General features: G+C 48.4%; 8 protein-coding genes across 8 annotated transcripts; 4 read left to right on the top strand and 4 right to left on the bottom strand.

Annotated features, from left to right (window-relative positions):
- Positions 1-280: 280 nt before the first annotated feature.
- On the top strand, positions 281-1,705 carry DFJ58DRAFT_917208 (uncharacterized protein; the record flags this gene model as incomplete). The annotated part of the gene is made up of 2 exons (XM_041395516.1): positions 281-545; positions 625-1,705. The coding sequence occupies 2 exons, from the start codon at positions 281-283 to the stop codon at positions 1,254-1,256; spliced, it is 897 nt and encodes a 298-aa protein (XP_041238047.1). The 3' UTR covers positions 1,257-1,705.
- A 351-nt stretch (positions 1,706-2,056) lies between these two features.
- Positions 2,057-2,767, top strand: DFJ58DRAFT_131691 (uncharacterized protein). Its single transcript, XM_041378793.1, has 4 exons — positions 2,057-2,142; positions 2,189-2,337; positions 2,413-2,559; positions 2,611-2,767. The coding sequence occupies exons 2-4, from the start codon at positions 2,220-2,222 to the stop codon at positions 2,628-2,630; spliced, it is 285 nt and encodes a 94-aa protein (XP_041238046.1). The 5' UTR covers positions 2,057-2,142; positions 2,189-2,219; the 3' UTR covers positions 2,631-2,767.
- A 293-nt stretch (positions 2,768-3,060) lies between these two features.
- DFJ58DRAFT_814306 (uncharacterized protein) lies at positions 3,061-4,136 on the bottom strand. Its single transcript, XM_041391646.1, has 4 exons — positions 3,554-4,136; positions 3,417-3,500; positions 3,300-3,368; positions 3,061-3,255 (listed from the first exon to the last, which is right to left on the bottom strand). Exons 1-4 carry the CDS (start codon positions 3,639-3,641, stop codon positions 3,206-3,208), a joined length of 291 nt encoding a protein of 96 aa, XP_041238045.1. The 5' UTR covers positions 3,642-4,136; the 3' UTR covers positions 3,061-3,205.
- An 894-nt stretch (positions 4,137-5,030) lies between these two features.
- On the bottom strand, positions 5,031-10,720 carry DFJ58DRAFT_814295 (ABC-2 type transporter-domain-containing protein). Its single transcript, XM_041391645.1, has 23 exons — positions 10,685-10,720; positions 10,627-10,630; positions 10,523-10,599; positions 10,244-10,458; positions 9,767-10,196; positions 9,456-9,715; positions 9,098-9,407; positions 8,954-9,049; positions 8,676-8,897; positions 8,424-8,619; positions 8,155-8,370; positions 7,725-8,105; positions 7,568-7,671; positions 7,403-7,519; positions 7,243-7,351; positions 7,212-7,215; positions 7,073-7,190; positions 6,857-7,021; positions 6,456-6,807; positions 6,038-6,402; positions 5,890-5,987; positions 5,582-5,838; positions 5,031-5,529 (listed from the first exon to the last, which is right to left on the bottom strand). The coding sequence occupies exons 1-23, from the start codon at positions 10,714-10,716 to the stop codon at positions 5,437-5,439; spliced, it is 4,221 nt and encodes a 1,406-aa protein (XP_041238044.1). The 5' UTR covers positions 10,717-10,720; the 3' UTR covers positions 5,031-5,436.
- Positions 10,721-11,005: 285 nt separating this feature from the next.
- On the bottom strand, positions 11,006-14,229 carry DFJ58DRAFT_814288 (Hydantoinase/oxoprolinase-domain-containing protein). The gene is made up of 11 exons (XM_041391644.1): positions 14,084-14,229; positions 13,979-14,034; positions 13,814-13,930; positions 13,374-13,754; positions 12,873-13,320; positions 12,601-12,816; positions 12,356-12,553; positions 12,223-12,306; positions 12,041-12,169; positions 11,674-11,986; positions 11,006-11,623 (listed from the first exon to the last, which is right to left on the bottom strand). Exons 1-11 carry the CDS (start codon positions 14,152-14,154, stop codon positions 11,330-11,332), a joined length of 2,307 nt encoding a protein of 768 aa, XP_041238043.1. The 5' UTR covers positions 14,155-14,229; the 3' UTR covers positions 11,006-11,329.
- Positions 14,230-14,472: 243 nt separating this feature from the next.
- On the bottom strand, positions 14,473-19,100 carry DFJ58DRAFT_814286 (uncharacterized protein). The gene is given in 7 exon segments (XM_041391643.1): positions 14,473-14,493; positions 14,567-15,015; positions 15,035-16,426; positions 16,548-16,740; positions 16,801-17,160; positions 17,222-18,048; positions 18,194-19,100. The coding sequence occupies 6 exon segments, from the start codon at positions 18,846-18,848 to the stop codon at positions 14,831-14,833; spliced, it is 3,612 nt and encodes a 1,203-aa protein (XP_041238042.1). The 5' UTR covers positions 18,849-19,100; the 3' UTR covers positions 14,473-14,493; positions 14,567-14,830.
- A 2,083-nt stretch (positions 19,101-21,183) lies between these two features.
- DFJ58DRAFT_131387 (uncharacterized protein) lies at positions 21,184-21,829 on the top strand. The gene has a single exon (XM_041378792.1). It carries the CDS (start codon positions 21,272-21,274, stop codon positions 21,728-21,730), a length of 459 nt encoding a protein of 152 aa, XP_041238041.1. The 5' UTR covers positions 21,184-21,271; the 3' UTR covers positions 21,731-21,829.
- Positions 21,830-23,961: 2,132 nt separating this feature from the next.
- Positions 23,962-25,465, top strand: DFJ58DRAFT_131358 (UbiA prenyltransferase family-domain-containing protein). The gene is made up of 8 exons (XM_041378791.1): positions 23,962-24,098; positions 24,166-24,318; positions 24,371-24,488; positions 24,540-24,628; positions 24,680-24,776; positions 24,828-24,864; positions 24,920-25,162; positions 25,216-25,465. The coding sequence occupies exons 1-8, from the start codon at positions 24,014-24,016 to the stop codon at positions 25,294-25,296; spliced, it is 903 nt and encodes a 300-aa protein (XP_041238040.1). The 5' UTR covers positions 23,962-24,013; the 3' UTR covers positions 25,297-25,465.
- The last annotated feature ends 2,309 nt before the right edge of the window (positions 25,466-27,774 follow it).

Genomic DNA, 27,774 nt, shown 5'->3' with positions numbered 1-27,774 from the left:
AGACAACACACATCCCATGCCACTGAAGACCAGTGATAGACCACAGTGCTGTGGACCACCTGTCAAAATCGGCAATCAAAGCGAGATGAACAAAGACACATGCCACTAGGTTTGCACACTGACCCATTATAGGCACTGTGGACGGTCAAACGCGCCAAAGCCGTCCACAGTACTCGGGATATAAGATGCGCCTCGCAGTGTCTATGGAGGTCAACACAAATCGATCACTCCACTTTGCGAGTTTCTTCCTTGACTTCAGTCTTGCAATATTATGGAAAACATGTCCATCCAACCAGTCATGACGCGCTCCGGTAGCGCTACTTCGACGACCATCACCGACGCTCTGGCACCCTCCGCTACAAACAGACTCACCCCCGCCGAGCGAAAGGCCTTTGGTAAATCAGATCACAAGGCTGCCAAGATCCTCGGTATTACACTCACACGCAATCACGTGGACCAGAAGGGGAGACCTGCTCAAGTCCCATCCGGAAACCGAGAGGATCCCCAAGTTGGCGATACGCTGGCAGAGATGATGGCCCTCATAGGTGCAAAGCGTGCACGTGGTCACAATTCAAGCGCTGTGGACCATCTTTAAGCCACCTAAGGGCCTGGGGCTTGCTTCAGGTATGGGGATGGATTTAGTAGAGAAGAGCAAGAAGCGTGGAGTGGCTGGGGAGTATACGCAACGCGTGGTCTTGGGACCCTTGTGCTCAAACGGGCCACCCGTGGAGAAAGGCGAAGAATTGTCGACTACTATCAGCGACAACGGTGCATGCTCGTCGTTGGAACCCGGTGAGATTGAAGAGACCGAAACACCTCTTGCAGGCAAATATATATCAGGAAATAATGAAGAGGAAGATCTATTCCACGGTTCAAGAGGCTTTGTTTGGGACGTTCAAAATCCGTTTGCTACACCTCCCAATACCGTCCTTCAGCAATATGCCCAAGTAATGCGGCTTGGTGAAACGATTGGACCCTTGGATGTTCCGCCAGTGGTGCCACTCTGCTACACAACTAATTTTGAGCCATCACCCGCAGAGGAAATTCCGGCACTCCGACTCTATTCCGACGACTCGTTCGACGACATGCTTCGTCCAGCGGAACGAGCTTACCTGGACTTTTTGATTGCACAAGACGAAGCTGAGGAACAGCCAATGGAGAGGAGAAGGCAAAGAAGGGCGGCAGTGCGGTCCAAGAACAAAATGCTGGATGTATTGGGAGTGGAGGCGCGACAAGCCGTTGATGGGCAATACTAGCCTTCTGTTGAAGATGGATAATATGCCTATGATATTCAATCAATGTAACAGATATGTACTTGGAGCTTAGAAGGAGACGACAACGTTTACTGGTAGACTTGTCAGCGGTCGCTTAGTCAAGACCAGTCGGGACTCGGAATTGGTTTCTCGAAAGTGCGGTCCGGGTCCGGGTCCGGCTTGCACGCACACTTTCAAACATTTATAAATGTACTTTCACCATAGAAGATACAGTTGCAACAACCACTTGAGCTAACTGGAGTACTACGGATCAGAGTGACACAGTTAGGATGGGGAAACGACTCGGACCAAATATCTTGGAGGGCGCGCATCGCAGTGGATTCACACATTTACGAAATTTCCATACCCCAGTTGGTTAAAGTTCGTCAAACAAATAAGTAGTATGGATCTTGGGGAGGTTTTTGTGGCAAGAAGTCTTGCAAAGAAGGTTGCGCTAGGACTGCCGGACTTTCAGTTTCTTGGAAAGCTTCTGACCTGTTTCTCCCAGCAGTGACATCTTCTATAAATTGTACCCAACTCGGACGCCATACGAACCTGGTAAGTTGACTCACGCACCAACACATCCAACTTATATTCGTTACCGCATTAACGCCGCCCATAGGGCACTGCGTCTGAACAGTTTCCTTTCTTTGTAGCAGTATGCAGAAATTCTCTCTCTCAGAGTCTCTCCAAACAGCGAACGTCCCTACACCGTAAGTAAGTGATATACTTACTTGTAATCTGAGTCTAAAATATCGGTCTCTTCATTTTGCTACAAGAAGATTGTCCTACACTTCGATATCGGCAGCCGTCAGTCCGAATGGAAGCCATCTTTCTTTGGGATCCGGACAACTATAGCGTCATTTACGAAATAAAAATTAGCATATAAGTGACCTACTCCGCACTTACGATTTTAACGTTTCCTCACCCCTCAGATCTCCTGCAGAATTATCGTCTAAGAGCAGAATGCGCACTTCAGCTCTCCTTACACTCTTTTTCAGTTTCTTCTTCGTTATTGAGATGGCATTTTGTATGCCTTTATCAATGCCAGCTTGGGTTCAAGTTTATGCTCCTGATACTCGTGGTGAGCTTCTTTTCTGTTTCAAACATCCCTTGATTCATAGCTAACATGTTCATTTTTTCACTTACGATCTCGAAGATATTCTCGGTTCACAGAACAAGCGCATCATGGACCCTGTAACTGGCCCTATTGGAATGTCCCTCAGGAAGCTAGGCAGGCCAGCCTTGCGTGAAATGCAATTGCAGATCGACGACTATTGTTCTAAATTTCCGTGTCCCGCGCCAAGTGAGTGTAAAAAGTCTTTTGGCTTGTGTAGCGCTCATAAGCAATACCCAGGAGGGACATCCGAAATTTAATATTTATACCAGACAGCAAGAGTTGTCCTTGCGGCTTTGCAAGACCCTTTAATTGTATACCCTTCGGACTGTTGTACTGGCAAGCATACTGTGTTTCAGTCCATCTGTTGTCGTCCTAACATTTCAAATTATTTGCAAGTATATAACTTATTATGTATGTAACTCTGCAGAAGTTTGCTTCACTTACCTCGCATATATCGAAGTCACTCGTGGTATAGCACAGGTAGACCGTTATAGCTTCTTGCGCAGAAATTCTTTACTGCACGACTTATATTATACCTGTTTGATAATACCGGTCATTGGAAGGTCTTGCATGCACCTTGATGGAAACGAGCACTCGATTGTCTTCTTAATACCTACCAGCTTGAGTCCTGCGCCGTGTCATGAAAAATGTGGTAGTAAGGTATTTTGCGCATACAGACTGATCAAACACATTGCATTGTAAATAACGACAGAAGGCATACGTGGCGACACTAGTATTACATGCAAGTATGATAGCAGTCGGTAAGCTACTAGGCTAAGCACACCAGTGGAAATCTGGCATTCGACGACTCGTCGGATGAATCGAGCGTCTTTTACTGACTCAATACACTTATGCTAGCATTGTTAAGAAGGTTATCGACGTCTGAATGAAATACCGTCGAATATGCCAATAAAGACGGTACTGACCAATGTCAACGCTAACCAAGCCGTCATCATCGCGCTTTTGGCTGAAATTGACAGTATCTAGAACATCTCCTATGAAAGACTTAGCTAGGAGGGATGCCAAAATAGATAAATGCTTACTAGTGTCAACGTCGACTCTAACAATCAAGTCATTACGTTGATCCAAAGCATTCACGGTAGCGTTGTTAAGAATATTGTCGATTACTAGACCACATCATCAGTTAGAAAATGGGGAGTTCGATACTCGGTGAACTCACATACACTCACATCACGCTTTGTGGGTGAGGCAGCAGCATGAGCAAAAATGCTGAGAACACAAGCGAGTGTAATGATGGAGAGGAACATGACAGTGATGGCAGCAGCAAATAACGCAGAAAGTCAAACCCGAAAATTAGTGATGAACGCTCAATACTCATACACGAGCTATCCTTTATACAGAGTGTAGAAGCGAGCATCGGTGAGTAAGACATACCCGAAGATCAGAAGGGATGCATGGACAGTCACTAGTGCTCGAACGATCACCGACGTGGTTCACGTGAAGGATCCCCCCAAAGTCAAACAAGCTAAGGAGTTGCAACTCCTTACCTATGATAGAACTCTCGGATTGACATACACTCGCCGAAGTGCCCAAAGCGTACTGCAGCTGAAAAAAGTTCGGCTCCAGCAAGAAGACATGATATCGCAGCGAATGCAAGGATCCCACGTATATAGTAGTAAAATTGTCAGGTCAACGTCAAAAAGTATCCCACCGTGTCAACGGACTCACAAAAATACATCGATCTTTGCTTGATGTAAGACGAACAACCCTGCATAATCCGAACATGGGTGTGGTTATACCCGGTGATCGATAACTTGCTCCGATGCGGAGCTTACATGTAAGCCGCGGAATTCTGATGGAATAACGGCGCCAAGTTTATTTTTGGTAAAACCTAACCATCAAACTCATGAATGGATCTGACAATTACATGTCCCGGGCTGGGTCTTCACGAGCGGCAGTGTATTGCGCTCCAATGTCCCGCGCGTCTTCTGGGAATATATGAGCATGAAGCAAGATACGAGCAACGTTGCACAGGAAGAAAATTTTTCATGTAGCGTTCTCGCACACAATGAGAGTCCAGAGATCCAAAAACGCAAGGAAAAGTACTAGTAGTAAGAAATCACCGATGGCAGCTGTCCGACCATCCTCGATCAAACAGTTAGATGGAAGTCAAATTGTGGCATACAGCTACTGATGCATGATGCTGTGACTCACCGCAACATCCCCCCGCTCGAATAAGGGTGTTTTAGTCCATTTAATATTATCGTGTTTCAGGTCAACGCCTTGGAGAGCTACAACAGTTTATCCTGATGTTGGATCCGGACGCAACCCCTAAATCTAGAGGATGGACCAGTGGACGTCAAAGATTTCATGAAAGTTCAGGGGTCACTTCACTGACTCAGGGTATGCCTGTACTTCTTTATCTGCAGGGCAAGCATCGGAACCGTTACTAGTCTAGAACGGGTGTGAGTCAGTGGCATGCGACGGTCGACTCGGATTCAATGGCAGTCTCCAGGCCTTCAAGTTGATCTAATGGACTTCAGAATGAGGATTGAGTATTGCGGGAGACGTTCGCATTCTCTCCATGAAGCGTAGCTCCCGTTCTGCAAGTAGCAACGCAGTTGACAACTTGAATACCAGGCCCCGGCAATTTCTGGCGCTTAGGTAAGCGAATCCTTCCAGCAAGATTTGGCCATGCTCTCTGTCGAATGACAAATGAAAGTCTGTGATTCGGGGGTCCAGAAATAAGGTAACGTTACGAGTAAGTACGGTATTTAAGCCAATCAGTACTCGGAGGAAGACGAGGTGAAAAGACTAAGGAAAAGAACGGGTTGTAAAGTACACGGTCGAAGGCCTTGCAGAAGGCCTGAAGTAATAACAAATAAATGAGTGCTGCAAGGGTTTGGACAAGAGTGAGAAAGCTTAAGTCTGAAAGTGTATTGGACGCCTAATGGCGCTACTGTTACAACGAGCGAGCAAGGACCAACACTGTATCCCGTGACCGAAAACGCGAAAAGTTTATGACATGTGTGCAATGTGCATCTGTTTGATTCTAGTCCCGTGAGTGCATTTAAGCGGCATGTTGTATCCACGAATTGCAATCTATTTGCCACGAGCTAACTTCTGCTTAAGAGAAGTAAACACGCTGACAGTGCGAATGCGCATGAAATACGTGAACCAGAAAATCGCAATGGTCTACAGAAGGTACATCAGTATGAGATCTGAGCAACATCCGGCAGTAACTCACGTTAAACGCAACGAATCCGAAGATAATGCCCAGGTTGCGCCAATGATCACTGTATTTGATATTGAACCTCGAGTACATATACTGGTCAGTGGTCTTGTAGGGACAGTACTGGCAGCCTTCCGCAGCTCCGGAGTTTGTGAGGTAGCCACCAGCGAATTCAATGAACGGATCCATGTACTCGCCGCAGGTCAGACCTTTCGGCGGGTTGACGGAGACTAGTTCCGTGGAGGAGCAGAGAATAGCTTGACTGCCAATGGCTACGAGGATTAACATGAGCACGTTTATTCGGCGGGAAATCATTCACAAACCTTGACCAAGGAGGCTCTCGATGATGTACGTGAAAGGAGATGCCCTATACATCCATCTCCACCAATTCAGTTCAAAGAACGGCTGGATGACACCATCACTGGTGGATTGTTAGGCATGAACTGGCGTGGCTCAAAGTGTGTATCTCACAAGATCAGGATAAAGATAACGAGAGTTGTGAAGTATATAGATGCAACTGGAGCGGTTGGCGACATGGACGCGATACCATGTCCAAGCGTGGTATAGTAGAACGGAAAGGCGATGGAGAGAATGAGGAACGTGTAGCCTGCTCGGTCTGTGGGGTATCCAACGGTCCAGTACCAGCATAAAAAGAACATCGCCGAACTTGTCACGTTCCAAGGAAGCTCAGCGGCAACCTGAGACATGACGAGAGCAGTCCAATTATACATTCTAGTGGGACGTTCACGTATCTCGTACACTGTGCGAATGTCGATGTAGACGGCCATGAGCTGATGGACGAGGGGAACGCAGAGCACAAGGGAGAGAAAGATTGACTAAAGAGGAGTGAGAATGTGATTAAACGAAGAATCTAAATTGATATACTTACGAACAGCTTATTTTGAGTTCCCTGCAACGAGTCATTTGCGTGAAAGAATGTAAAACCCACAAGGAGACCGCCAGCGATATTAAGCAAAAACTTGGCGCGAATATACGCAGGATTGCGCCAGTATGCTTGGAAATTCCGGTGGGTGAGCGCAACAAACTGGTGCAACCACGAGGTGGCGAAGACAGAGTACCGAGCGCTAAGCTGCTGTGGGTGAGAACGACCCTGTTCATGCAAGTCGTTGATATGATCTTGAAGCTGCGCCGCTTCTGGTGAGCACTTCCAGACATTGTACCAATCAGTGGTAGAGACTGCAGTTGCTCCAGCACCTATTACATCAAGCATGTATTCCGCCCTTCAAATCCCTGGTAAGCACAAGACCCGTATGATTGTACCCTACTTACGGATTGTCGTCAGAGCCGCAGCGTGGTGCACCATTACGCTGAAAGTAGTTCAACATGGTCGACGAGTTCTCGCCAATGTCGCCAAAGTAGACTGTCTGTCCACCCTTGCGAAGGAGCAGCAATCTGTCAAAGACCTGGAAGAGTTCCGCCGAAGGTTGATGGATTCTGGTACAGCTCATAAACATCGAAAAACCCACATGTCAAAATGGCACTCACGTGCAGAGAATGGCCTGACCACGGTCAGCAAGCTCGCGAAGTACATGCACGATAGCCCAGGCAGATTGCGAATCGAGGCCGGACGTCGGCTCATCCAAGAAGAGTAGAAGTTTGGGCTGTTGGTCTCTCAGTACAAGTGTAGCTTGAAGGGTTTGCGTTCAAACCTTGGCAGCAAGCTCCACTGCAATGGTGGTGCGTTTACGATACTCAACCCCGAGAGAGCCAACAACAGCATCGGCATACTCCTCTAGACCACACATTTGAAGGCACTTGTCAACGCTGCAGTGGAAAGTTAGGTGTGGGCTAATCATGGGCAGAAATCGTACGCACTATGCTTCCTTCTCAGCGAGAGGAACTGATTGTGGTTGGCGAAGATTAGCAGAGAAAAGGAGCGCTTCACGGACAGTCGCCTCGGGAAGGTGGGTATCGAGTTGTTGACAGTAACCACTAAACATGACAGTCAGGTAAGATCGGAAAAATTAAGACGATACTTACGTCTGAGCCTGGAAGTCTATGGGGAGCGGCTGTCCGCCAAAGAATCGCTCACCAATTACCACACCGACACCGACACGTTGTGCAAGAACATTCAAGAGCGTTGTCTACAAGCATTCAAGTAAATGGCATGCACGACTGGTATTATAGGAAGGTATACCTTGCCAGCCCCAGATTCACCCATTAATGCGGTGAGTTTTCCGGGGACAACAAATCCCGTGACATCATCGAGAAGCCGTTTCATCCCTCCTTCAACGGGGACTTCATATTGCAGGTGCTGCCACGTGAAGAGGTCCTCAACCTTCTCAACCTTCTCGAGATTGTCGAAAGTCGAGGGATCAGCTATCTGGGAGAGGGATTTAGAATGAAACTCTGCATCAGCCTTTTCTTCGTCAAGGGCCTTAGTATTCCCATCGACAGCGCAAGATCCCTGCTTGAAGAGAATGACAGCACTGTCTGAGGCAAACGAGGTGTTGAATTCTGTGGCAACTAGGAGAACGACCAAGAACCCAAGGTAGAAGGCACAAAGGACACCAAAATTCTGCGGTGGTGTCATGAGCCATTCGTAAAGTACAGAGTGACTGCCCTACCCTCCAAAGTTGACTATACCAAAAGTCAAACGTCAATGCAACATAGATGTTGCCGTCAACGAGAAGCTGCCCGGGCTGCGACCCGACAGTTGTGCAGACCTGGTTTGCGAGTGAAACATTCTCGTACCCCAAACCTTGTGGAACAAGAGTAGAGCAAGCTCCGTCGAGCGTATGGAATTCGTTCACAACAAGTCCACCGAACGCCCACCACAATGGCTGAGACAGCAATATTGATATCGAGCGGAAGCATCATACAAGGGATCACGTACGTTTAACCACATGATCCACCGCAAGCCACTTGGAGCAGTTGGCCAAGGAACCGTGTACCCACCATAGAGTGACATCAAGAGAATGGAAATACCGCTAAGAGCTATTGCGCTAGGACGAGTTTTAAAGCTTGCAGCAATAGCTCTGAAGAATGTTTTCATGGTTTGTGACATTAAGAAGACAAAGAGGTAAAAAATGCTGTCGTGCACCACGGTGAGTGTCAAAGCGGGGAACAGACGGCTTAAAGAACTTACAGAAACTGTGAGGCAGAACGCTGCAACCCGACCAGGAAGTAGAGTGTTACAACGAACACAAGTTGGACGACTAATGTGACTGGAATATCGATTATAGTGTGCGCGAGACTCTGAATAAAAGGGTAATGTAACGCGGCTTTCTGGTGACGAAGCACAATAGGACGCTGGAAGAAAAGCGAAGGGATTTCTGCGACAGATGTAATAGCATTGAAGAAGAGGGAGCTAAAAGAGCAGTGAGGCACAAATTAAATTATATGAGGACAGGTGAAGATAATTACAAGAACAGAACACCTTCACGGGGGAAATAGGCCGAGGTGTCATTTGGAACGTTCAGAAAGACGGTACCCATAATTATCGCTTGAAAGATTTGGGAACTAACACTTAACGTTACTAAGGGTTGGTCAAACAAAAATGCCACCTACGCCAGTCGCATAAAGAACTCGAACTGATCACCAATAATGACTTGTACGCGGCGCTTCATGACCGTTCTGACTTGCTGGAGAATAGAGGTCATGTACACAGTAGATGTGTCGCCATGTTCAGCGGCCACGCTGGACAGATACGCCTGCTTGTGTTCATGATTGCCAACATATTGCTCGCGGCGCCGTTCAATGGCTTCCTGATTCTCACGACCGAGATCAGAAGCCATGAAAAAGCTAGCTAGTTCCTCCGACGTTCGTGGGACAGAGCTCTTATGTCCTGGGCGGATTTTCCTCCCGTTCGGGTCCGTGACTGATAATAATGATTATAAGACGATATAAGATAGCTGCAACACCCTACCTGCAACCAGGAAGTCGGGAGTAGTCTGTCTGTTTTGTGGTTCGAAGCCCAAACCAATAAAATAATCTTTAGCCGACTCTGCTGGACCAAAGTAGGCCATCTTCCCTTCCGCAATAACACAGACCTTATCGAACAGATTGTATAATGGCTCGCCTGCCTGGTAGAGGGAGACAATTGTCGTTGTGCGTTTGATATCTGTGATGCACCGTAAGGCGCGGACAAACTCAAGGGCAGTTGAGGAGTCTAGCCCACGAGTAGAACTAAATGGGAAACGAATTAGAAGCATGGCATCTTAGATGATAACACCTTACTTATCCCATGTACCAAGGGAACCTGCAGAGCCTAAAGTTTCTGCGATAGAAACTCGCTTTCTCTCGCCACCGGAAACACCTTGAATCTGAGCATTACCGACCAGGGTGTGTTTCGAACGAAAGAGACCAAGAACTTTCATAAGCATCGTGGTGGTATCCTCAACATAGTCCTGGCGCGTCTGACCGGGAAGACGAGTTGCTGGAGTACGGTTTCTAACAGCGAAAGAGAGCGTCTGGTCGACGGTCAGCGTCGGGAAGTGGATATCATCCTCCGGACAGTAAGTGACATCGCCACGGAAGGAGTCATGTATCTCCTCTGAGGTGAATGAATCATAGAAAATCTGACCCTCAACAGCATGATACTCCCCACGTTGATTAGCGAGCGTCTTGAGTAAGGTCGAGCAACCTGCGCCGGGACGGCCAAGGACCACTGTATGGAAGGTCAAGACCGGAAGTGGAGGAAAAGCCTGTACTTACGAAGCATTTCGCCAGGGGTGACCACACCCTCGAATCCAGATAAGATATCTCTGATTGAGGGATTGCGAATTCCCCTTATCTTGGCCAGAAACGTTGAGGGATGGAAAGGCGAGCCCACGGTGGGCTGGAGCGAGGTGCGCGAACCCGCACCAACGACACGCAAATCCTTAAACATGACACCAAGTTGGCGATCCTTTATTCCTTCATCTTGACGGCTGAAGGAGAGATAATGAAAATATTAAATTGGATAATCTAATAAAATCGCCACAAAACACTTGCTGTTTCATGAGGTCTCTGAGTACCTGCTTGAAGTCAAAGGATTGTTCATTTTTTCCGGAGGGAGGTATGTCTGACGAATTATCAAGGAATGAGGGAACAAGTGTGTCCTGGTCTGGCTCTGAATGAAGAATTGGAGTGGTAGCCAGGCTAGTGGGGAAGTGGACCAGTCCGACATCGGCTTCGTGGAGAGCCATGGCAAGACTGTACGTACCAAGGAACCGCAGGTAGGAGCAACTTTATGTAAGGGGAAACAGTTATATATATGGGGCGAAGTTGCTCGGTTCCGCCGCATAATAACCTGTAGCTAGGCTTGATCAAAAGTCTTATATAGTGTACTGCCTACGGGCAGTTGCATTCACATACTTGAGCGTCAAGCCAGCCGGGAGGTAAGTGGAATACACGAGGATAGCAGCAATATGATTCATTCCGATCATTCCGACCCGGCTAATAGGCTGATGACTTCAGCAACCTTGTATTGCACACTGGTTCGTATGTTATTACCATGTTTGTAGCTTATCCGGGCATTTCATTTTGCCTGTGCCGGGCACCGCAAGAAGTGTTGCCCCAGTAGGCCAGAACGTTGAACCTGCAGGATCAACGGAAATCATTCTGCACCATGTGACATTCCTATGCATCGCCATTAATTCGTCCTACTGACCGCAGTCCGGGACCCTTGACTACCGTTTCTCTTCGCCTCTGGATAGGTCAGTATCCGACGTCGCAACAGATAAATGATGAAGCAATGAGGCTTGTACAAGTACAAATTACAGACTCTTGTGTCATAGACCACCCTGTCCCAGTCGTGGCTCATCCTCCGAGTGTGATATACAAGTGTTTGCTAGTGAGCACAGCACGTGCACCCGGCACGATGACTATAGTCTGCGTATTATCGATGATCATCGCAGGGCCCGTCACTTCATCGCCCACAACTAGGTTATCCAGGAGGAACACAGGCGTATCAGCCACTCGGCCGACTTTATCGAAGTACACGCTATATGTCGAATCTGCTCGACTGCGTAAGACAGGATTCTTCTCAAGCCGATCCACCTCCGAGTAGACGGACTCCCCGAGGTGGTCAAAGGTCTTTCCGATGCCACGAACCTGGGGACATGTTCAACCGGTACCTTGGAGTCACTTGAGATGGCACTTACCTTCACGTCATCCACGATGATGCTTTTGGTATCAAGCAGGAAGCCAAACTCTGCCTTGTACACACGCCTGAACGCCGCCTCAAAGTCCTCGGTACCGTCACCGTCATTCTCGTTAGGGAGAACCATGAGCGCAGTGTCAGTACCCTCGAACCGCATGTTCAACATCCTCTCGACCCTCACGCGATCGCCTTCAAATCCCTGGCGTTTGAGCTCGGCCTTGACGTCGCTGGTAAGTTTATCAAGGCGGGCAGTGAGGTACCGGCGCGTCTGCGCAGAGTAGAACGTTGATGAGGGCTCTTGGAGCTCGTATGCGCTGTTGACCTCAGTTCAGGAAAGAAATCAAAGGCACTGCGGGATAAACACTTGCCGGTCTGCTAATGCTAGTCCATATGCAGACAAAATGGAGCTGTATCGATGGATGAGAATGGTCTTTATGCCAAGCAAACTTGCAATCTCGCAGGCGTGTTGACCACCTGCACCACCAAAGCTTGCGAGTCTGAGAACAAGTATATCAGGGTGACAGAGGTGAGGGATAGAGACCATACGTACACATGTTTTCCTGTTGAATATCCCCGTGCCTCCGTTAGTGCACGAATGGGTCTACACATTGTCTCGTTGGCAACTTTGATGAAGCTAACCTCGAGTGAGTGTATATCACCATGAATAACTATGTTGCACTAACCCATATACAATGTCATCCAAGCCAAGGTTTATTTCATGACTTTCGTTGATCTCTTTCGCGACCTTCTCAAAGGCCACACGTGATGCTTCCGAGTCCAGAGGTTCCTTCTCTGATTTTCCAAATATTTTCGGGAAATAGTCTGGGATGAGGCGGCCTAGGAGCAAGTTGGCATCTGTAACCGCTAGCGGACCGCCTTTCCTGGGCGAAGGTTCATTTAAATTCTCCTATCTTCAGTCTACACATACCTGTAGCAGGCAGGACCTGGTTGTGCACCAGCGCTTTCGGGTCCTGCGAGAAACAGGCCATTTCGGAAGGTCAAGCAAGAACCTCCACCAGCTGCGACAGTGTTAATGTCCAACTGTGGAGACTGAATAGTGACGCCGGCGGTCGTCGTCTCGTAAACCACTTCGTAGCGGCCGTCAAAGCGAGATACATCAGTCGATGTCCCACCTACATCAAGGCTGCAGAGCAAGAGCGTAAGTCAGGCTGAAAATACTGAATAGAGCATAGTATATACCCAATGATAGGGTATTTCCTGTCTGCATCCCAGCTCGTCAATGCATACCCCACGACGCCTCCTGCCGGACCACTTAGAATACTCTTCAAACCCGAGAAGTTATTAAGGTCTAAAAGTCCCCCATCGCTACCCATGAACTCCACACGGGGACTCTTTATCCGTCCGTCCTTCAACTTTGCGTCAAAACCGTAAAAGAACCCATCTAGATACTCTCGCAAGATAGGTGTGAGATATGCGTCCGCTGTGGACGATACACCGCGAGGAACCATCTTGATCATAGGCAGCAACTGCGAGGATTCCGAGACCTGGGCGAACCCAATTTCCCGTGCAAGCTTGCCGATCTGTATTTCATGCTCGGGGAGGGTGTAAGAATGAACAAGGACGATCGCGAGGGAGCGATATCCAGCGTCGTATAATCGCTGTAGGTCGCGCCTCACAAGGTCCAGGTCTAAGAAATCATCATCAACAGACATATTGCTATAAACACTGTAAGACGCGCACCTGGTCTCTTCAAAATTCTCACTGCTTCCCCTGAGATCCCTCGAACAATATCTCCCGGACCTTCAGCATCACCCTCCCCATCCCATCCCGGACCCCTATAGCCTCTTTGAATGGACGACCCATCATCACTCCACTGAATAGCGTTCTCCTCTGACTTGGGATCCGATGTGTACCCAACAAGAGTTACACGCTCGTCCACTTCAACGACCTCAGAGTACAAAGGGTTTGGACGACGAATGTTCAAGTCAAAGATGCGTGGGCGTGACTGATTCCCGATGAGCAGGAGGTCCTTGAATCCCTTTGTAATGAGTAACGCATGACGATGTCCCTTGCGCTCCAGCAGCGCATTTGTCGCCACTGTCGTCGACAAACGAATGTAATCTGTACGCAGGATATTCAAGTTATTAGGATAAGAACGTGTCAGGAGGAGTAGCACGGACCAATCTTGCTGGTGTCAAGCACAGACCCACGGGGAATCGTCTCTCCAGTCACGATCTCAAGCACCCTGCGAATACCCTCCGTTGGTGCATCGCCGTAGTTGGCTGTGTCCTGTGACACTGCAGGACAGTTGAGCAGTTAGAGAATATGCACCTGAGGACACGCACGGAGCTTGACAACGATGTCTTTCCGCTCGTTTGGATTTGCTGGGTCAGGATACGATCTGTTCCATCTTAGCTTCGAAGGCAATTGAGAACTTGGATTGGCCTTACGCATGAACATCACAAAACGTCCCTCCTCTGTCTGCACAGATGCGAATGGATTTATCAGGAATCTCAATCATGCTCGTAGAACGCAAGATAAACACTGCTATAGCTAGTGGGTGGGGATGATCCTTTGAAAACCATAGCGGTAGACGCCAGTCTTAATCTAATGACCAAGGTCAGGTGAATTGCCACTTCGCGGATCCGGATTCCGGAAGGCCGTGGCCCGCATTCACTCCATCCACTGAGCAAGCATCATAAATCAAATAAATTCCACTATAAAACAGGATAAACGAGGGGGACAACATAGGGAGAGGGGCAGAGCTACGACTATAAAGACAAACTCGGGAATATTAGCATGCGCTAGTAAAAGGTCAGGATTGTGGGGAACAATTTTAAAAGAACGGTATGTATGTATGCTGTTGAATAGATAGATAATCCAGAGTTCAGCCGTCCAGTTTCAAGGTATCGGCCAGATTTGACGAAACGTGCCTTCTTTGCAATGCTTCGGGGAGATTTGGTATCGAATGAAATCTAGGGAACAGCGGTTATATTTAGAATAGGATGTCAGTGGTGTTGGGGATGATGACCGGTATGGATGGTTCATATACACGTTGGTGTTCGTTCAGGTACACTTGATAGAAAGACGAGTTGCATCGTGCATTCCTCGGTAGATTGGCTTTTGGATCAACGATGGTGATGGCGAAGGGAAGAAAGGTCTGGATGGGTGATCAAGGAGGTGAAGGCTACAACCACTCAGTCCTCCTCTTCCTCCTCCATCACATTATGCAACGGTGCACCATGCACATACCTGGCAGGACTATCCCGCCCGTTCCCCTCATACAACAAACCCACAGGCTGCAGAAGTTCCTCACCCTGCGAGCCTTCCGTGCGCACAGGCTCTTCAATAACATCCTCTGCGGGGGTCACTACAACAGGCTCTAGCTCAACCACGGGCACGGGCGGGTAACGGCGACTCCTTCACTTGAGGATGCAATAATGCCGAACGCACGGGGAGCTTTGAGATCGGCACGGGACTAGTCGTGGACGACGTCTTCTCGCGCTCGCGGTACATCTCGATCAGCGCAGCCGTCCGGCTCTTTTCCTTGTCCTTTTCTCCCTTCTCCGACGTTACGGGTGCCACAGCTATAAGCTGCGGCATAGTCATAATTCCCGTCCCCGAGTAACTGCCCTCTGTGTCCTTGACTGCGCGGTGGTCTTCATACACCAAATCCGGCGCGTCGAGCTCCAGGGAATGCGTGGAAGTTGCTGCATATTCACTTACTTCAGTGTCCATCGAGCCTCGCAGGGGCTCGGGGTAAGGACTTGTATCGGTGTTCGCAGGCATGGGAAACTTCAACGGCGAGGCTCTCTCGGGTGTTCCATAGCGCACCTCATCTCCATCTGAGTCCTCACCAAAGCTCATTGGCCTCGGCGAAGGTCCAGGCCGGCGTTCTGGATGTAGATCAAAGTACCCCAAGCGTTTCGGCACACTAGAGGTCACCGTCTTTGGATACGACATTACACTGTCCACATCCGCATCGTCGCTTATTACACTTGGCTCCACGGTGGGCTCAGGTATCGGCTCAGGCTCATCGTCGCTTGATGGCAGCTGTGCCAGCGCCACGCCCGCAAGCACTTGTGCTACTTCGTGACTCGCGATCTCCGGGTCTTGCATGCCCTTCCCGCGCGCGCTGAACGGGCGAATATTTACATCCTGCCCACCCATCCGCCGGCCGTGTGTCGCGACCAGGATATCCACCCACGCATCGTCCTTCGAGCGCCTTCTTTCCTCTCTGTCCCTCCCTCCTGCAGATGAAGATGTCATGTTATTCAGCTCATCATCTGAGTAGCTCGCCAGCCTCGTTTCAAAATCCACTATGTCCTCCGTGTATTCAGTAGGGACGACCCCTGAGCGGCGAAAACTGGGGTGGACGCGAAAGCGCGAAGCAAGCTTACGTGCAGATGTCGGGGAGATGGGCGAATCGGAGGCTTTGCGCTCAAACTTTGAGTTTCTGTCCTTGTCTTTTGCGGGCAGCATTGGCGGCTTGTCGTTGTCTTTTGGCCGGGAATAGAGCGGTGCAGAGATAGTCACAGTCGGTCGAGCGGGAGGAGCTGGGCGTGGGGTGGAGGGTCGTTCGTCTGAAGCTATGGGAGAAAGGGCCCCTGCCGTGCCGGACAATATCGGACCCCCGCTGCCGCTGGGCTTGTCTAGTGAAAGAACCTTGCTCCCGTTTGATCTCAGCAGTCCCTCAAATTCGACTTCGCGATATGACGGACTCTTAGGTACGTGCCCAACAACGTAGGGGCGTCCATTAAGTGTAGCAGCGGGTTTCCATGGGCGAGATTTGCCTGGTTATGGAAGACGATTAGTTGTGATTGGGAAGGGGTATCCGGGTGGAATAAAAGAGAGCGTAGGGCAGGAAATTATCAAGGGGAAGAAAAGAACATCGACAAGGAAACGACTACTCACTATTAGGGGACATGAACGGAAACGGCAGTTTTCGCTTCCCACCGCTGTCCTTAGCAAGCTGCTGGCGGTATTCCAAAGGCACAAACTCCTCAAACAAGACGAGCGTTGTGCTTGTTCTTGGGTCAGTGCCACTACTAGCCGTGGGAAAGGGAGAGGATATAGATGCAGATATCGGAAGAGACCTAAATTCAATCTAAGCGCTAGGTTAGAAGAAGAGAAGGGAAAGATAAGATAAAGAAGGAAAGGCACCCACCAATGCCCAGTTACACTCCCTCTCGACCTCCGTTGCAGGTTCCTCTGCACTCGGGATCCCGCAAACTTCCTCCCGCCAACCGCCTCCCCAAACCAAATCGCAAAACACGTCTACAAACGCCTCTTCCACCACTTCTTCCGTGCCGAGGACAGGCTCTGTGTCCCAACCAAATGCAGGCAAGGTCCTGGCGGTCTTCTTGAGCTTTCTGGTAATGTCGGCATTGTGCGAGGGCCACGAGGAGATTGTGTGAGTGAGAGGCGTGCTAAATTGGAGGGTAGCGCTTAAAGGTGCGTCTGTGCGTGTGAAACCAGTTGTAGAGAAATCGGTCCAGGTAAGAGTAGCACGTTTTGCAGCACGGGCCTATATGTCAACAAAGAGGCGGTTAGCATTTCTGAAAACCTAGCATGAATGTTACACGTACCGTGCGTGCGCTTTCCGTCAAATCAAATTGTAACTTCTTCTCATCCGCAGCAACCGTCCCGAATCCCATCATCTCAAACTCGCCCCACTTTAAATCCGTAAGGCTCCTAAACCTCTCCTCGCCTTCCCGTAGTCCCAGCCCCATCCCAGCATCCCTGTCATCAGTCAGAGAAGACGAGGTGCTGTTGGTTGCAGATGCTGGGACGATACCAGGGCCGGTGTACGGTTGCACATGGGACGGTAGGTCCATACGCTTCTTGTATGCTTCCGAGTATCTCGGAGGCAGTTTGAGCCAAGATGGGGAAATCCTTTCCCATTCCTTTGATCCCGCTAGGCCATGGCCATGTGACCGATGTGCCCAACTTGCAGCAGTGTTTACTAGGTCCGGGGTATACATCCGTACGTTACGCCTTACGCTTACGACACGCACCGTACGTGCACCCCTGCGCGCTTGTGGACGCTCATGCTTGGCTGAGTGGTGCAAGGCGGGGAGGGTGGAGGGATAGGAGCGGATCCATTCTTTGAGCCGGGTAGGAACACCAAGGTCAGATGTAGATTGCCAACGGATGAAGGAAAGAAGGAGATGTTCGGTGGCGTTAACGGCGCGAAGGTAGTGGATATATGTGTGGTGGAATGCGAGAGTGGCGGGGCCGAGGCCAAATAGCAAGGGACCGAACAGTGGGGAGAGCGTTGGAGGCGTGTGTCCAGAGCTGGCGCTGTGCGCTGTGAACCGAATGAGCAGGCTTAACAGAGTGAGTAGGATCGAGCGCAGAGTGGAGGAAAGTGGTGGGAGGAAAGTGGAGAAGTGTTTCGGGGGATAGTTCTGTACTGCAGTAAAGTTAGCAAGGTCGTTTCATATAAGGTGGGCGCCAATGGATGAAGTGGGCGTTTGATGTGAAAGTGTGATTGCAATGTAAAGCCAAGAAACGTGAAGAATGAGGGTGAAATGGAAAAGGACAGAAAAGACGCTCACTTGCTTCGGAGTCTCGGAACTCTGTATAATGGTCCCAAGCAATGAGGCCTCTCACTGCCTGTCCACCAACGACTCTGACGACTCTGGCAAGTCCCCACCGTATGCACATGCCAAGCTCGTGCGGACCTGCGAGTCTGGCCTCCTCTCTCCAACGATGTTCCGCATCGATTCCGCCCGTACACGTTTCCAGAAATGCTCTGACAAGCCTCCTAACAGAGCTAGCCGAGACATCAAGCGCCAAAGTCGAAAAAATAAAGGGAGTGGTCAGTGCTCTGGTGCCTAGTTCGCTGGCCACGACATCCACGAGGCGTGCGATTTCATCGAGACCTAATACAACGTGCCGCTGATAAGACAAGTATCCGTAGTCATGCTCTTGCTGCTCGTGGTCAATATCTTTGGGTTCCAAATTCAAAGGGAGAAAAGACCCATCAGGAATGTGAGCGAATGGATCTGTCTCGGGAGTGCTGAGGGTTCGGTTCCGTGGCTTTTGTTTCACGGGCGTACTAGCAGGAGTACTCCTGCCACTAGTGACATCTTTGGCGGAACTCCTACTATTTACGCGCCCAAACTCGTCATAAGGTGCGTCTTGATTGCCACTCGAGCGCTTCTTGCCAGGTGTCGAAGTAGTGCGGGCCCGCGAGAATATACTGGGCATCGAGAGCCGACGATTCCGGTTTTTGCAGACTGCTGGTAACGGTAATGTGTTGTGTTGCTCGGTCAAAGAGAAGCTTTAAAAAATGAGTGTGAGATCCAGTATAATTATTTGGAGGTCGTCGTGGTGGAGTTCACGTTAAAACAACGTCGATGTTGTGTGTCCCCGTGGACGTTGAAGTGGACGACGGCGCGCAATCGAAATTTTGAGAGCTCGTGCTGCTTGACTACGACGAGGAGTGAGAAAGAAGTAACGGACTCAAACAAGCAACGGGATTTCTGGCAACGCCAGTTTCTCAGGATCGGCCAGTGCCAGGCTGGCACTGCTCTCTTCCTACGCTTTCATGTGTACTCAAATTTGAAAGTCTGACAACAAGTCCTGCTCGTTGTTGAAGACGCTCGACGACTTCTCCGAAGTCCATTTCATCTTTTGTATGTAAGTACATATACGCAGGCACCGTTGACTGGACTGTCGACATGTCGGACACGTTCAAGCTGTCAAAGACTGAAATCTTCAATGACGCTTAGGTTGATCAATCGGCCTGGCCAAGTACCAGCGTGTGGCTGGCTGGCTTCTCTTTTGATGATGAGCTCAAGATAGTACTTGTGCAGGTCTAAAGGGCTTCCCTTCCCTCCAACTAAGGAGTCTCACGCTTTCAAGTTCGTCTATAATCATCCATCACCGTGATCAGTGGATCATTATCAGTAGGTTCCTCATCACACGCACGTTCCGTATCGTTCTCATCGTTTCCATACTACAGTGTGAGAAGCACAAAAGCACTGTCTTTGCAGCTCTAAGGAGTGTCCAGTGAATATTCCATCTAACATCTGCGGCTCGGTGTCAATTGTGTCCACCGGCTGCGCATTTGCGATCTATTTGCGTGCCCTCTATGTAAGACAGTAGTCATGGCTCTAGATTCATGAACGCCTCCATCCGACATCGTTTCCTCAGCCCCTTCTAAAGCCTTTGATTGGAGTGGCAAAAAGAAGAAAAAAGAGAAATCCGAACCCGTCGCAGGCTTAGGAATGACATTAATGAAGAGTCTGGAAGCTCCATTTAAAGGTGCTCGACCTTAAGTTGTTCTATAACTCATCCTTGATCTGCTATTTATGCCTCTTGTGCCTGCTCAAGCCTAGGATTCGCCAATTGCTCTCGTTACACGGATGCTCAAGCGCTCAGGCACCCCCCTCGGTCGCGCTGTCCGTCTCACCTCGTTGACGAATTACAATGATAAATTTTAATTTCTCTGGATCTGAAGCTTTGAAGGTCAATTGCATATGTACATGCAATATACATGATATCTATCGAAAAGGAATTGGTTAGAAATGCAAGAGCACGCATCATAGCCCTCCATCGATTCGTCAAAGTCCAATCACTCGACAACCTCGAAAGCCACCGCATTCCGTGGATTACATTCAATGGATGCTAGGGTTAGTCCTTAGGCTAAGGACTGACTTTGTCAAAACAGTTCTAAATCTCAAAACTGATCCCTTTGTGCACGGTTAACTGTATACTGCATGAAAAATGAACAAGATGCACTCTGTTTAAATATTTGCGTCAATGAACGAGTAAAAAGATAGTGCCTCAATATCGCTTGCTCTCGTAAAGAATGGAATTTCACTCAGAATCACAAACAATGACCGGAGAGATATTAATCCCCACTGGTTTCCAGGCTCTATTTGAAGTCTTTACATAATAAAACCTTACAGCCGCTTTTATTGTCATTGGAGTGGCAGTTCGTGCTAGCTATTTTTGTAAGTCATCGTCATTACAATATTAATACTTAGGGTAGTACATGCTGACTACCGGTGATCGCCATCACGGAAACCATCGACATATACCCAGAGGCTCATCAAACAGTCGATCGGGTGCTCGCAACACAGGTATTGTTGCTCTATACTCGTCTACTTACAGTACAGTACATAAGTGAAGCACGAATAGGCTCGGGACCAGGCAAGTTTGAAGTCGAGAGATAGGAGCCGGAGATTTGGCAGGCGAAGCCCGACGGAGTTTGAAAATTTGCAATGAGTCAATTTAGCTCATTGGAGAATCAGAAGTTATGAGAACTCCATAATGTTGGAAGGTGTATTCGGATGGAAGATAGGATGGAACGTTCAACAGTGAGTTTCCATCAGCCGGGTATCGCACGTACCCTATCGATATTCGGACCAGCCTCACTTGAATTGATTCAACTCTCCAGCAGGTTAGGATGTGGGACCGCAACGCGCTCGATGCAAAGCATCCGTTGACCTCTTCCGCTTTACTCCAGCAACCCTGACCCTATACTAGTCTGCAAGCTTTAACTGAAGATATATGGCGTGCATATCAGGCCACCACGAACGGCAATGAACAGGCTCACTGCAATGTCAACCGTGATGGCGTGAACTTGACACTTCTAGGTGGCATCATGAGAGGACGAGCTTTTAATGACTGAACCATACAGGGCATCGATTTTCACGCGTCATTGGACATTGGCACTCGTGATCGTGATTCCACTCATAGTACCTACTGCCGTGCATCAGTATCACTCGTCAAGGTATGCATTTTATTCACGCCATTCAATTTTTAACATGGATTTAGCCCTATCGATGCCCCGCCATGTCACTCAAAATTCAGAGGCACAACCTGCAGGCAACAGATATCAGCACTGCGATTCTCAACATTATGCCACGCATCGTGATGCACTGCAGCAACCTGCGCCCCAAATAACCATACCATTCACGCCAGTGCCATCCTACACACTTGTTAATTCGACCAGATATCAGAGGAGTGCGTGGTTACATGCTCTTTATTACTCATCTTTTTGCTTGTCCAGAGTATCCCCTTCTTCTAGTATAACTCCTCCATTTTATCGCGTATACATTTCACCACATCAAACTCTGTAATTTTCTCTGCCCTCGTGGTCGTCCGTCACGAGCAGGCTTCGCGGTTGTGCAATATGTGCCCTTCATAAGGCTATCCGCCATATTATTGTATTCCTTAATGTGCTACACGCTAGGACACAAATTATACAATACCCGGACGAAGCTTAACTGCCATACCAGCAAGAGGAAGTACCATGTCAAGCAACACAGGAGAGACGTTAACGAAGAAAACTCGAAGGGTCACCAGCGGGGGAGGGGGGAGCCAGCGTACGGGCAGTGGGGATATAATACAATTGAATATTGAGGACTCGGATTATACTGCTCGGTGATGGCTGCAACATTACAGTGTGTTGCATATGAATGCAGACTGCAGTGCGCTTAACCGCATTATGTAAGATGCAAAAGTCCGAAGAATTTTCAAAAACTTCAAGTACTGCAGTTTCATATGCAAGACTGTAGCTTGAAGCAAAGCTTATGTTGACTCAGTAGAGTCTATTCATTGTGAATAACACGTCTCAGGGCGTCCGAACTTTGTTTGCTCGAGGTTTGAAGGCGTTCGAAGGAACCGAGAAAGATCTGAATGATAATAGGGTCAATATGTATAATATTTTATCCGATCATTCAATTGTGGGATGCAACTCTAAAATGCCGTCGTCGGCGTGGGACCCTCCAGCGAGCATCGCTGCTAAACCTGTTTTACATGGGACTCGTGCCTAAACCTTACGTGTTACGGCGTGCAGCGCCTTTGGAACACTTGCTGTCTTAAAACCCAACCCTCAGTGCTCCTAAACCTCGTGATTCATGTCCCTAACCCCTCAGCTAGTCTTTAACATTCCTAAACCTTTTCTGAACCCTTTCCATGAAGTATATCCAGTACTATGTAGATGAATATATCAAGCACCTCTCACGGAATCGGAATTGATCAATATATTGCTACTATATCACGAGGTTTAGATAATTTGCAAGTGTTGGCGCTGCGTGCCGTACTACGGACACGAGTACACGTTGTGCTGTGCATGTCCCAAACGACGACATTTTAGAAACGGGGCATCCCTATTAGATAGTCTTTACCGTCCATTTGCAAAGTTTTCACCTGCTCGGTTACTCAGAAATCAATTGAATCCCATTTCAATTGGGGACTGCTAGACAATAAACGATTTTAATTGGCTGAAAAAATAGTGACGTAGGTTTACGTAATCTGCGCCGCCGGATTTCATTGTTCCCATACTAGAGTTATTATAGGTCATCGATAGCCTTTCGGCGAAGTCCTAATCAACATTAATTATGAGCTGTGTGGTGTAAAGCTCCTGCCGCGGCCTTGTACAATCACCGCATTTCTTGACTGGAATAGGATCGACCAGCGCTTCGCGGTACTAGCGCTATAGCGGAGCGCTCAGTGAATCACCTCCTGCCAGTGGTTCGATTGTCCTTTGACAGGCTAGATTAGTGATTTGATCGTACGGAATTTGGGCAGTGCGTGGTTGTTCATGTCATGCCGTGAACTCCTCCGAGTCGCAAGGCCCATTTCTCCATGTTGGAAAAAATTCATTTGCGGCTTGCCTCCATGCGAAATCAAAGACGCCACTCCCGGCATCCAGTACATAAAACACCGCATCCAGACGACCCTCTCTGATCCATCAGGTCGTACTATCATCCACTCGTATACCTATCTACTATCAATAGATCCGCATTAAATCACAAATTACATTTCCCTGCCGAGGTGATCCCAGGACTGTCGTACACCCTTCGTAACCCGAATATGTATGTTTCCTGTGTCCCGAAAATCTTATCTTGACGCAAGCACTCTTTAGACCCCTTATCGATGATATCGAAAATCGTCCCATTTGCAGGAAGCAAGCAAGGCAAATTTTGGTCCAATCAGTTGAAATGAGCCATTTCCCTCCAGCGGGGACTTCATGCGGGTTGAGTGGCTGGTTGGTACAAGCGTATGACGTATCACCCGTGCAATATCAGTTAAAGTTGCCTTGCGGAACGTTATACGCTCACATTTGCGACTTATAGGCCCAGACTCCGTAAGAGCCGACTTACGCTCACACTATACTTTTATAGTTCTTATCAACATCGCATGCGAAGCGAACATGAAGGCGATTCAATGGTGCCCGTTAGGGATCCGATTCAGGTCAACCGCAAGTTGGATGCATTTGGAATATCTGTCAGGAAGCTCTCCTGAAGTTACAGCATATTCGAAGATGTCGTTCCAAGCGGAGGCACATAAAATGAACACGGCTGGTGTACCTGGCCCTCCGTTTCACTTTTTTCCCTCCTTGCACACTTCAAGTCACCATGCCCTCCAAGGCAAGGTCATTGGCTGAGCTCACCAGGATTCACTGGTTTCCAGTGGGATGTGACTTCATGTTCTGGCCCTTCGGTGAGTCATAAGATGCATGCGGGACGTTACTTGTTGGTTGGTTTAAATTTTAATTCGTCGTACCTAGCATGGGGCTCCCTGGCAGCGTCATACCATGTGGCATTACCCATGAAAGAAGTTGCCATAAATACTTTGTTCTATGCATTGTTGGGCACACTGGTACATAGTGCAGGCTGTGTCATAAATGATATGCTTGATCGCGACTTCGATCGCAAAGTTGGTATGTCAGTCCCGTCTTGACTGTCACTCATCTTCTGACGCTGTTCAATCAGAACGTTCGAAAGGCCGACCGATCGCGTCGGGAGCTGTCACTATGACAGAGGCCTCGATTCTTCTGTTCGTGCTCGTTGCTGCCATCTTTTACATGTTTTCGACCGCTGGCACTACGGCGTAAGTAGATCATTCAACAAGTATTATGACTCCCCTGACATGCAATTCTAGTTTCACACTGGGTCTTGTTGGACTCCCTGCTTGTGGCGGGACATACCCACTGATGAAGCGTTGGATGTATTGGCCGTCTTTGTACCTCGGTACGGCTTTTTTGAAATTAAAACTTGTTTATCGTCTTATCCAGTTCCAAGGTTTTGCTGCTAGCTGGGCCGTCCCATACACGTGGGTGGCAATTACGGGTGAGTTCGATTGGGGCATGATCCTGAACGTCGCAGTTGCGTCGTGCTGGTAAGTGCCAGCAAGGTGTTTTGCTTCGATGGGCTGACGGTGCTTCCCTAGCTGGACGTGTCTTTACGACACTATCTACGCGTGCCAGGTGACTAGCCCATTTGATTTGCATTGAAACGTGGGTGTTAATGATATCATCTCAGGACAAGAAAGACGACGAGAAGGCCGGAGTCAAGTCCATGGCGGTCCGTCTGGGCGATGGCATTCGTTTGGCATTGAGCGTATTTGATGTGATATTCTTTGCGTGTCTTCTGTGGGCTGGGTACTTGAATGACCAGCACCTCCCGTTCTACGTGATGAGCGTCTTTGCGCCCTTCTTCCTCTGTCTCTGGCACATATGGTCATTTGATCACAACGATCCTAAAGATAGCTGGGAGAAATTTACAGTACGTTATACTGATATAACCACGAGCTGGTTCTGATATCATTTGTACTACAGGCAGGCCGCCATGGTGCAGCGTTGGTTTGTGCAGGATTGGTCGTTGATCATTACTTCAATCTTGCGTCTCTAGCCATCTGAGCATGCACTTCGTCTTGGGCTGGATTCATGGTGGCGCCGTCAACAATCACATTGATGCGCACACTCCAGTGACCTTGAGCTTGGGTGTTTTCTGTTGGGGTGTTCCTTATGTTTTCTCATCATTTTTAGACAACTGATTCGCTGGTGTAATTAGCATGAACGAGTACTTAGACTTATGAGAATATTATCGGTTCACTGATGGCAACCTGAGACGGGCACATTGCGGTTTTTCAAGCTAGATGCTTACTAGACTTCGCATTTTGGGGGTAATGTCTATTGCTCCACAACGCGCAAACATAAAAATTTCATTTGCTGACAGTTCGATAGCCTGACATCAAAAGTACAACCTCTGCTATTTTTTTTGTCAAAAATCAATGTGTTGAGTCCGGCGGAGAGTTACTGCGCAGAAAAGTGCATTTTCCCAGACTCCAAACCATCGGTGGGTGTGTAAGAGTCTTCATACTGTTAAGGTAGCGGTCTGGTGGAGAAAATATGGTCATGCGAAGGGGTCATGCGCCGCAGGCGCGCGGGAAAGCTGCGAAGGGGTCGCTCTCTCGGAAATCGGAGGTCTCGCGAAGGGGTTGATGGTGAGTACTTGAGTCTGTGACTATTTCTCCTCGCCACCTACCAGTATTGACTCGAATAAACATCTCAGGAGTCTTGTGTATCGCGAGAAGATGCGCTTGGGTGCAGTAATAAGTGAGTTATGTTGCCGTGATTCTGTACTAATTTAAGCTTCAGTGAAATATTGTAGGGTTTCTCGGTGAATTTCACTGACGGCTCACTTCCTGGTCCTTTACAAGATGCTTCATCATCCCCAAGGAATGCCTGTACGTCCACGCAATCCTAATTTCTACGTTCGAATGGCTGAAATCAGGGACATCCATACATCCATGCAATCCTACTTTCTACGTTCAAATAATCAGGAACACCCATACATCCATGCAATCCTACTTTCTACATTCAAATAATTGGCACATCCCGTCCATGCAGTCGTATTTTCTATGTTTCGAATGGCTGACATCAGGAACACCTGCACATCCATGCAATCCTACTTTCTACGTTCGAATAATTCAGGAACACCCATACATCCACGCAATCCTACTTTCTACGTTCGAGTAATGGGAGGGAAGCTTGTGGTTATTGTCGGTGATGTATGATTGCCATTTGTCCTTACGGTTTGTCCTTATGCAACTCAGATTGTCTGCTCTGTCTCTTGAAATTTTCAGTTGCATAACCACCACTGTGGAACACTAAATACATATAGGGAACTGCATGGGTATGGGTAGGGGTATGGGGTTGTGATACCCACACCCTTACCCATACCCATGGGGTGGGTTTGTCATCAAAAAACTATGATTTTGTAACTCCAAAGGTACAGCTCAAATTCAAACCTTAAAGTCTAAACCTAAATACAAAACTACCTATAATCCACTCCCAAACATCACAGTATGCAGCCAAACTTCTTTTCGAGGACCGCGAAGCGTGTTATGAAGCTCACGGACAAGGCAAAGGCAGCCCTTGATGACCAAATGGTAAGCACATCCAAAAAATGGAAACATGAAGGCAATAGCGCGGCAAGTAGTGATGGAAAAGTCCGGTTCGGTCCAGTTCTCTAGGAAATTCAGAGAACCGAGAACCGGACCATTGTTAAGACCGTACTCAAGTAGTATCGGATCCGAAGGGCTTCGGCCTCAGCTCGTGCGCTGTGCCCCTTTCCCGAGTCTTGCCCCTTATTTCAGAGAGCTAAAGTATCGCGTATATAGAGTAACGGCCAATCCGGATCGGATCCGGACTAGAAACTAACGGGTGAGGACTGTCCGAAGACAGAGGCGGATATGTAGACTATAGGAATCTATCCTAAGTCTCGGAGTTGACAAGAGTAGCGTACTCAAGTCCGGATGGATAACGGAGGGACTCAGAGTCCGGACGGAATGAGTGCAATCTAAGATGATATTCGAACTGATCTACTACAGCGCATATACAAAGGTTTATATACTACGGATAGCTAACGGAATGATCAATAAGCAAAGTCTAAGTGGAGCGTATTGGTAAGTTGGATGGATCACGAATCATGAACCGGAATGAAGTACAAGTAAAAGCGGATTCGTAAGTGTAGCGGATCAGTAAGCAAAGCGGAAGTAAAGGATAACCGGTATACCGGTGTACAGGAATACCGAAAGGAGATGAACGATAGTTAGAGTTATATGAACAGGAAATGAAATAAGAATCAAAGCGGATCTGTGGACCGGACGACGGATATGTTCATCGGATCTGGATCGGATCTGAGATCCAGATCATCGGATCTGTAACCGGATATATGGTATATGACAGTATCCCCCCCTTAGGGCCGATCCCTAGAGGCACAAGAATCAGCGATCCGGAACGGATGGTATGAGTGCGAGACAATGGAGAAGCTGATGGGAGAAGTTGCTGAGTTCGGATTCTGACAGATATACGGATGCCAAAGCGTCGCAG

This window comes from Suillus subalutaceus (assembly GCF_016647625.1).
Source record: "Suillus subalutaceus strain FC151 chromosome Unknown DFJ58scaffold_160, whole genome shotgun sequence".
Taxonomy (NCBI): domain Eukaryota; kingdom Fungi; phylum Basidiomycota; class Agaricomycetes; order Boletales; family Suillaceae; genus Suillus; species Suillus subalutaceus.
The sequence above is the reverse complement of the archived record's forward strand: the minus strand, read 5'-3'. Positions and strand labels throughout refer to the sequence as shown.